Source organism: Pseudomyrmex gracilis, unplaced genomic scaffold, assembly GCF_002006095.1.
Source record: "Pseudomyrmex gracilis isolate BER0280 unplaced genomic scaffold, ASM200609v1 scaffold_375, whole genome shotgun sequence".
In the NCBI taxonomy this organism is placed as follows: domain Eukaryota; kingdom Metazoa; phylum Arthropoda; class Insecta; order Hymenoptera; family Formicidae; genus Pseudomyrmex; species Pseudomyrmex gracilis.
Window position 1 is genome coordinate 1,602 of NW_018020959.1, and position 9,965 is coordinate 11,566.

The 9,965-nt window shown below is 43.6% G+C and overlaps 1 protein-coding gene across 1 annotated transcript in view; it reads right to left on the reverse strand.

Annotated features, from left to right (window-relative positions):
* Positions 1–1,795: 1,795 nt before the first annotated feature.
* Positions 1,796–9,965, reverse strand: part of LOC109860399 — a 23,494-nt gene continuing 15,324 nt past the window's right edge. Inside the window, exon 2 of the mRNA XM_020439456.1 lies at positions 1,796–2,445. Coding sequence (XP_020295045.1) covers positions 1,959–2,445 — 487 coding nt within the window. The 3' untranslated portion in view covers positions 1,796–1,958. The remainder of the gene's footprint in view (positions 2,446–9,965) is intronic.

Sequence of the window (9,965 nt, forward strand, 5' to 3'; positions counted from 1 at the left end):
CTTTGTCGAGAGAATTCTCGCAGCTAAAATTGCGCAACGCGTCCCACGCTGTCGTCAGTACTGTGCGGCATCTCGCGTTCGTGCAATCTATACAAAGATGAAAAGAGACGATCGGAAGAGAAGAAAGACGAGCGCGTGTACACGCGCGTATCGGGTACTTTTATAATTTCACCGGATGAATCGGCAGTAAAACGCCATCGCGTTGCTCACGCGCGCCGAAGTGCTCGCGCACGAAGTGACTTCATGATAAATCAAGCCGTGCGTGAATCAAGAGACGAGTTAACAGCATTGCGAAACAAAGGCGCGGTCTTTCGTGATTCGGCGTTTTCCTTTATTTCAAAGAGAATGAGAGAATGAGAGAAAGAGAGAGATGTATGACCGGGCGCGTTTCGCAGCAAATAACGCTAATGGAGATAGCGCGCGATCCGATTTTCTATTATTACGGAAGTCGTCCGTACAGAGATACGTGACTCTCTCCTTCTTCTTTCTTTATACCGCTACGATAATGGACCTTGTACGTGATTTCAACATGGCTTTATGCAACAAATTCGCGAGGAAATAATTTAACACATATAGTTAAAGAAAGGGTGGGATGTGTGACGACGTAAATGGAATAGAACAGGACTTATGATATGCATCATATGCCGCTTCCTCGTATATTTCATCTTCAAATACGATTAACCTTTCGAGCAACATTAGGCATCTCCATATGCGTTCTACACCAATACACACACAATACGAGTTTCATTACACACACGCTGTGTAATATAAATCCTCTTGAGTGAGCGGACTCAAAACATCCGCAAAAATTTCGCTTTACGGTAGTTACTTCTTCAACGGTTTTCATCATCTTGTACAATCGAAGGCGTTAAGTGTTCCGTATGTTCAACACTTTACCGCCGTTGTTTTCTTCGTTAACGTCATTTCCTACGTGCGCGAGAGAACGGTACGTTTCCCGCATCGATTCTCTTTCTGCGAACTCGACCCTCGAAGGTTATAGCGCGAGCGCGCAAACAAAAACGTTCGTCACCCAACCGCGCTTCGAAAAGCAGCGCGAGTCTTTGACGTGTTGAAACCCCCCATTATAAAGCACCATAAGAAAGAAGCTGCGCGCCCGGTAGTAGTATAGCGGACGTTGTTTTATTTGCCAATGCATTTGCGTTGACAACAAAATTGGGCGCGGATACTTCTTTGGCGCATCGAACGAACAAATTAGTAATAAGTTTGCATCTCTCAGTCAACGCTCAAAACTATATGACCGAGAGAATTATCTTAACTTTAAAATAGAAAAAAAAAAAACTGACAAGCATAAAGAAATTTGTGTAATCAATTTGATTACTTGCAATACGTTCAATATGTATTTATAGTTTTTTCGCCTTGAAATTATAAAGGCAACAAATTTATTCCATAGTAAAATACTCGTCGATACGAGCATTTGATTGCTCTAAAAATTCAACTGTTAAAAATAAATTATTGAGAGTAACTCCAGTATATGCGCGCATTTATCAAAAACTAATTTACTAAGTATTGTTTACGATGTTACAAAAACAAGTAAAATATTTAAAAAACCTGTAAAACCTTTATACTGCCTTTTATTATAAAAAAATTTACGAATACAAAATGTTTATTTTTTACACTTAAAAAAATTGTAAAAAAACTTTTGCATTTTTTTTGGCATATATAGGAATAGATTGTACGATCATTTATAATGAGCCAAACCTTTTTTTTACAGTAATTATTTTACTATATTCGTAATGATTGCGCTATTTATTATGTATGTGTGCTAAACGAATCAATTTGAAAATGATAATGGTTTCGTTAATAAATGAACAATAAAAACGTGAAATTATAACATAATATAACATAAATTATCTTTACTCTTATTTTTTCTGACCTATACCTACGACGTAAAACCTGACACACGCGCAAATATCGGAATTACCCTCCGCAAAACAATCCTACCTTCGTCGACGATGGCGGCCTTGATCATGTGTCTCATGGAGCGAATACCGACGACGATCGCGATTTCGTTTCTTCAGACTTCTACCCTCGCTGCCGTAGATCGGTCCACCTCGCGTCAAAGTCCCAAGGTCGCTCGACATTGACTTCTCGTGGTGGTTCATGCTGTTTGATCGCGGCCGATCGAAACCTTGAGGCTTCGTAGAACTGCCGTAGTTAATCTTTCGAGCGCCATTTTGTGTGTAGCGACCGTGTTCTCTCGGCAAACTGCAGTAAAGATTTTGCGACGTGTAAATCGTTTTACCGAGGGATTTATTGTTGCCGACGTTATCGGCGGTATTCGCGTTTCCCTTAGAGGGGAACGTCGAGTTGACGTCGTGACTTCCTTTGAAACCGCCACCCAGATGTTCCCGCAACCACTTTCCTATGCCACCTCCACTTCCAGTCTGACTATCTTGAGGACCGTAGGAGTCGCCAGTCTTGTTTCTGCAACAGGAAGGATAAAACTACATTGATTACGATTAAACTGTGCTGATCACTTTCTTCAGCAAACCTGTCCTGCATAAGAGAAAGAGAGAGAGAGAGAGAAAGAAAAAACTGCATGTTTGTCGCATGGCAACAATGAAAGAAATGTAACACATGTTGCTACAGAAAAGGGGGCAATAAAACTTAATATTTCCATGAAGAGAAAAAATTAAAAAAAAAAAAAAACAACGATCTTGTTCGCAATCTTGGTGAAGAGTGTACAATAAACGCGCTAGAACGGCCTCGGTTGAGCGGTTTCGATTTCAGGTATCCAGACAGATTGATAAAGAAAAGCCACGCATATGTAACAAAACAAAAAGGCGTAGTAGAAAAGAAAAGGTAAGGATCTGAGAAAAGAGAGAAAGATGACGAACGGCAAATGAATGGCACACGCCCTCTAGAGAATCAGGGCGAATACTTTATAATAAGGGCAATGTGGAACGAAACACGAAGACGAAGACTTGGACGGGAGAAGGGCCGGTAGTTAAGTCACGATGACCTTGGCAAGGTCATCGATGCTTCTGGCCATCGTCACTAGGAGCCGCCACCGCGTGGCCATCTCCTCCGCATAGCTGAATCTCGGGGAGAATTCTTCTTTATCGATGTCCCGCGCTTTTCTCAGTATAACTGGCGCTTTTTTAATGTCAATTAATTCCTACCGCGCAAGTTTATCTCCATTACAAGTTCACGATAGTCCGCTTATATCGACGTTAAACCAACGAACTTTATTGCGTGCTGTTTTTTTCTGTGTATATAACAGTCGCGGAGAAGAGAGAGAGAAAGAGAGAATCGAATTAACGAACGATATTACAATTTAAATCAATGCCAAACGCGGTTTATATGTAATCGGGAGAAGGGGGAATGCCTAAAGACTCAATACGTATACGAGCGAGTGTGCTTTGCGATTCGCCGAGATGCGCTTAATTAATTGCAGCGAAATTAATTATAACCGCGTAACGCGGGTTACTTAATTGACCAGCAAAGAGCGAGTCTTAGGCTGGGTTGATAAGAGAACAGTTCCACCTCGTCGAAAGTTTAATCGGGCAACGAGATCTTGAGAATTAAAGGGAGGAGGAGAAAAGAGGGAGGTCGGTAGGGGAAGCCGAGTAGCAGTTCCGATGCAATTTCGTGATTCTCGGCGTATTATCCGCCGTGTTACGCCACTGTATGAAATTCCGGTTTTACCGCCCCCTCCGGCCGTTCGGATACTCGCTTACCCCCCTCTCATGCTGTTATCTCTTCGGCTTTTTTCGGTGCTCGTTTTTGACTACCGTCTCGTGAGCCGCGCCCGGAACCCAAAAGCAAACGCATTATCACGAAGCAATCGTGGAACTTCTTCCCGACCAATCAACGACCTCTTTAGGGATCGCACTTTTGGTGGTAACCGGTTACACTCCCGAATCAGATAAAAATATCGCGCAGTTTCTCGCTTCGGTGAGAACAGTATACGCAAGTATCGCTTGCATTAAATTTTTTATTATACTATTCTATATATTTACGTATTATATATATATATATATATACACATACACGCACATATACATACGTATATATATATATATATATATATACATACAATATATATGTATATATATAACCAACAAAAGTAATATTATAGAAATACGTCAAGTACTACTTGAATTTTGCGTAAAACATTTTGTGAACATTCAACCCACATAAATCTCTTCCCATACTTAAATGACCTAAACTGGAACCGATTCTTTTTTCTCTTGCTTTAAGTCTCGCTCGCCCAGCTCTTCGGGTTTTGTGCGCCTCGTTTTGCGAGTGTACCTCGTTCTCTTCTTATTTTCCTCGCCTGCCGTGCTCTGCCTCATCATTGTTTCATTTCTTTTTCTCTCTTCTACGCTTTTCTCTCTCTCTCTCTCTCTCTCCGCTCTGGAGTTTCTTTCTCGCTCGTTCTTGGTCGTTACAAACGTCTGCTTTTCTTCATTATGCTTCAATTCTAACTATTGCTTCCTCGTGAAAGGATTCGCGTTCTATTCTTCAAGACTTATACACATGTATGCCTTCTCCGGGATAGTAAATGAATAATTTATCGTGCGGTAATTAGTAACCTCACGCACAGCACATGGAGATTGCATGTGTATTATTGTACTATTAGTGTTTTCTTGCGACTCCACAAATGTACAACTGAAATTTGTAACGTGAGAAAATCGTTTCTATTATAATTCGATTCGATTTGAGATGTATCGATAAAAGTAAATTAAATTAAATAAAAAGTTTTTTTATTGTCTTATTCACGACGGCAAAGAAATTATTAAAGATGAATTAAAAGTATACAGAAAACGTTATATAGAAATTTAAAAAAACTGCGTATTTTTACCAATTATTATAAACCTTTATCAAATATAAAAGAAAAAGAGCTATTGCTTCTGAACATAGAAAGTATATATATATGTACATATTGACCATTACAACGTGATGTTGTCGCGTCACTCGCAGATAAGAATAAACGTTACAATACATGAGATTTTTACATTTAGATTGAGCGTAATGTTTACGCTGATTTTCGAGGTATTAGCAGTCTTACAAGCGTCCGCGTGCCTGTTTTTATAGCGCATCCAACTGAATCATTCTTATACTCGTAAACGTCGTCCGTATCGAGCGCAACGAGTCTCCCAACGGAAGTCGGTTCCTCTTTCTTTTAGCGCGGACACCAAAACGCGTCTCGACCGACTGGTTTCGGCGAAGTGACAGCGAAAATCTTCGTTCAATATTGATCGTCGTTCTCTGTGTTTCGAAGTCAAAGATCTTTTGAGAGACAAACGGAGTTCCGAAGCAAACGTCGCGCTTCTTGCCGATGATCTTTGACGCGAGCGGGAGGGAATGAGAAAAGGCAAACGCGCGCCGCGTCGCGGCGAGGGTGATCAAATACGGGCGGTACAAAATACCCTCCGAGAGGGTATACGCCGACATAATACGCGTATTATATGCCGGCGTATACCTGTTGAGCTTAAAATTCACCTGCGGCCCGGAGGATCGGCGTCGGCACCTTTGAACTTTTCTGAGCTGGAAGGTATATCGCGGAAGGGTATACATACCTGCGGAATATACAACGCAGGACAACGATCCCGTGCCGGATCGAGGAACGTGTCTTTTTTTTTTTTTTTTTTTTACGTGCGAGAGAGATATGTGCTTTCAATCGCTTTTGTACTCTTAGCGATCGTAATCGACGCGTGTATCTTCATGACTCGGCTTTCGCGCGCGACGCGACGCGCCGCCGTAGCGTATGATCGTAACATGCCGCACAGATTCGTATGTTTATATCGCGCTGCGTTTAGAGATATGACCAAAGATGAGAGAAGGAAGAGACAAGGAAACGAGAAAGAAAAAGAGACAGAGTAGAAAGATCACTTATCTGAAGATGGGGGAGGGGAGGGGGTTAAAGTCGTATCGGCGTAACTAATGCCACGTCTGTTGTGACAGCCACCGTACGGTGAAACGACAATTTTTGAAGAGAGCGCGTCGGAATGCCGGATGGTATATAATAAACTACTCTTCGATTCGTAATTACGACAAAACGGGTCACGAAGTGAACGATTCCGATGTTCTTCTCTGATTATTTCCGGAGGGTCTTGTCACGGGACCCGTCTCTCGCGCGATAATCGTCAGACAGTTTATATCGTCGTGTGTACGAGAGCGTTTATTCAATGTCCGCGCCGAACGGTACACCATAAACGCCACGATTTCGTTCGTATCGCTTCGATTATACTCGCGCGGCCGATTTTGCCCGACCGCAACTGAACGTGAATCGACGTTATTAACCCATTACCGCCTCGCTATTAACTCGCGATTGCGCTACGTGATTTACCAAACCGGGAAAATCGTAATGAAATTACGCGCGTTAATAGGTTTAAATCTTCACCTGGCGAGTTATCTTACGCGCGACAAACTGTTACGCGCGCCACCTGACGATTACCTGAAACCTGATTCTTCGAAAACGTGTTTCTCCCTCGCTCGTTCCTCCGCCGCCGGTACTTTTTTGCATTCGACGTACTCCTCGATTAATATACGACAGATGAAATACGTCGCGCGACACGCAAGACGCATTTCTAAATGCGCGATAAGCAAGGTCTTTAAATCTCTTCGCGAAATTATTAGATTGATTATAAAATTGATTGCGCAATGGTCGGCTCGAGCCGAAAATAATCGAAGTCGATTTAATAAAATGCGAAAATTGAAATAAAAATTAAAAAACACAATTCTTTTAATCGCAAGATGTAATAATGGGCGCAAAATAAATTTGAAATCGAAAGAAGAAGACGAAGAATAGAAGAGAAAATTCCAAGAGAAAGATCCTTGAGGATCATAACGTTTAATCATTCTGCCGTTCAAGTAGAGCTACATCTCAACTAGCAACGTATGTTTCTTCGTGGTGGATTCGCGTCTCTGAGGAACGACGCAGAAATTGCGATGATTGCGCTCGGTTCGCTCGCCATGCCCATGTTTTCTTGCGCTCGCCAAGTCAAAGGTCACCGGGCTGACTTCATAGTGGCCGTTGTTCTCCGTTGGTCTGTGTGCCTGCCTCTGCCTAGACCGAAGGAACGTACTGACGCGCGCGGCCGCAAAAAAAAAAAAAAAAAAAAAAAACACGCACGATCCGGACGGTAAGACGGCTCTGTGCGACTCGACAGACAAGATCGTCCTCGTCATCGGTTGGAGTTGCTCGCGCGAAGATTCTTCTGGCCAAAGGTCACGAGGCAAGGTTTTGTTTAACGGTATCGTCTGTCCGTCCGCGATGCTAATATCTCTCGCTACACGATCATTATACTCCGGCGGTCGAGACACTGATTGGCTCGTTACGTCACACGATCTCACGCTAATGATCCCAACAAGGCACCGGATATCTTCGATCGGTTGGATCGTTTCGGTGGAATGCGAACGTAACTGCTGCGCCTACCGATCCGCGCTCTCAACGACCGTGGATCATGCCACGAAAATCGATCCGATTCCGGTAGATCCGGAGCGATACACACACAGTGGGCGCGAAAAGCGAGACAGTATCACGCGAAGCTGCGCCACGTGACATTTGAAAGTCGCTGCCTTTATTTATGATCGGTAGAATGATCGGTCGAGATATAATTTCGCCTCGAGTGAATCTAATATAAATCTCGAAATTGATTATAAGGCAAGTTTGCGTAGCAAGTAACTAGCGGCGCGCATCTTATATCGAACGGTCTAGTCTTTCGCTTTGCACGATCGCGAGCGGCGAGAATTTGCGAGCATCCTAAGAACGTTAAATAAGTTGCTCCCATTTGTCGATCGTAATATACTTACGAAGGGCCGCTTATTTCTCTCAACGGAAAAATCCGGTGGCATGGAGTCTACATTACGAGGGCAGAGCGCTTTGAGCGAAATGCCACATGTATATCGTCTACGGCGCGAAGGGAACGGAACAAGGGGAACTCTCTTGCGCGCGGAGACCGGTTTGGCAAAACGACGAGTTTTGAGGAAGATAAACTCTTATTGCTTGTATAATTACAACAAAGTCCAAGATGTGTCTCGCAATCAAAGAAAGAGTGACGATTTAAAGAGGCTAATAATTATTTTCCGGCGAGAGAGAGAGAGAGAGAGAGAGAGAAAGAGAGACGTTCCTTCTATTAGTCATGATTAATCATTCAGTTTTTTTGAATCATTAGTCGTAAAGAGTGTAGTCGTGCTGCGAAGATTTCTGAATTCCATGATGGATGGGCGCGGATCATTAGAAGACATTTTCACGCCGACGATAAAGTACATGAGCGACGGCGTGTCTTTAAAACGCCGTAATATTCGAAATAATCTCTCAGCCAGTCGTTGTGGTTTTGTACTCGCGGTACATAAACGCGACCCGCGAATCTCATTTAAGGACCGAGCAAGCAGCCCATCACGAGAATGCGCCGCGTGTCACTGCGCTACTATATTTTATAACAATGAGTAATAAACCTCGGTGATATACGGCCATAGAGTGACCCTTTTTATGCTCGAAAGTCGGTCCGCGAGCGGAACGATGTTGAAGAAGGAGGCGGCGGCAACGAGAAACACGCGCGCGAGAACGAAAGAGGCGGCGGCGGCGGCGGTGGCGGCGACGGTGCAAGAAGGAGGGCTAATGTAGAAAGGGACGGGGAATTTGCGCGCCTACGAAGGTGGAAAAAATGACGGTTGTCCTGCAGCAATGGTAGTCTGCAAAAATGTTCCGCCGTGCAGGCAGCGGCAGCGACGATCGCATTTGAATACCGCCTGTCCTTGGCAAGTATTGTCTGCCTTCCTTCTTCTTCTACTTCTTCCACCGCGTCCCCGCGTTCTCTTCGCCCTTCTCCCTGTGTGCTCCCCTTTCCTTCACTTTCCTTTCTCTTACCTCATTACACATATTCACCGCGTAATACGCGTATATATACATACATCGTCGGACTTGCCACGTGCTAGTGCTCGCTAAATTGCGGGTTGAGATGCAAAAGAAAAGGCGAAAGAAAAAAGATAGGAAAAGATAGAACAATTAGAATTCAGATTTCTCGCACCCTCGATTTCTCATCGTGATGGAGATCATTCGCGTACCGATAAAACTCGCATCATAGAAATATATAAATTTACGGTCGCGTCTGCGAGGACAAATGTCTTTGGCGGGAGATAAACGTCACCTCCGAGACGACAACGTGCAATTAGCTCAAATGTAAATAAGAGAACCACAATTTAGCGCACGACCCGCGCACAGATCATCTCGAGTTGTGAGGCTCGATTCTCTACGAGGCTCCATCTCCTTAACAACTTAGCGCGCTCGCGAACTTTGTGCCGCGCTAGCATTGCGGTTCGGATATTTTTATCTCTCGGTGTATATACATATATATATATATGTAGTGGGAGGAGTGCGCGCGAGATGCGCACGGGGCGCACACGCGGTGGGCGTGCATACATTTACTGTCAAACTATGAATCCAAGAGCCGCTCTTATCGCCGCGTCCTGTAATTACACAGTCGAGGTCACACTAGTATAAAGCACGAACTTAACGCTTCCGATCTTTCGCGCGCGAATATCTTTTGAACGATACGACGGGCGTACAAAGCCGGCGAGATTACAGGTACGTTTCGAAAACCGGCTTGCACCGAGAACCTCTTCCCGAGATGATGGTCCTTTATGTGCCAGAGGTTGCGACAATCTCGCGCATAGAAAGGGGGTTTACCGTCGGGGGAAGCGAGTCAAGTTCGCTCGCGGCGGTGTGAGATTACGCCGACGCACTGAAAAGTGCGGATTGTATCAACTGTCGTAACAGTATTCGTATATACATTCTTAGTACGACTGCGATTCGTACGAAACACGCGATACCGGTCACGGACTTTTCACAAAACAGAATTATTTGAATAACTATATACGCTAGACATATGAAAGTAATTATGTTTTACGATTTTTCTTTTTTCCAGCAAAAGCAGTTTGTGTAGTAAATTATTAATATGTTTATTTCAATATATATATATATATATATATATATA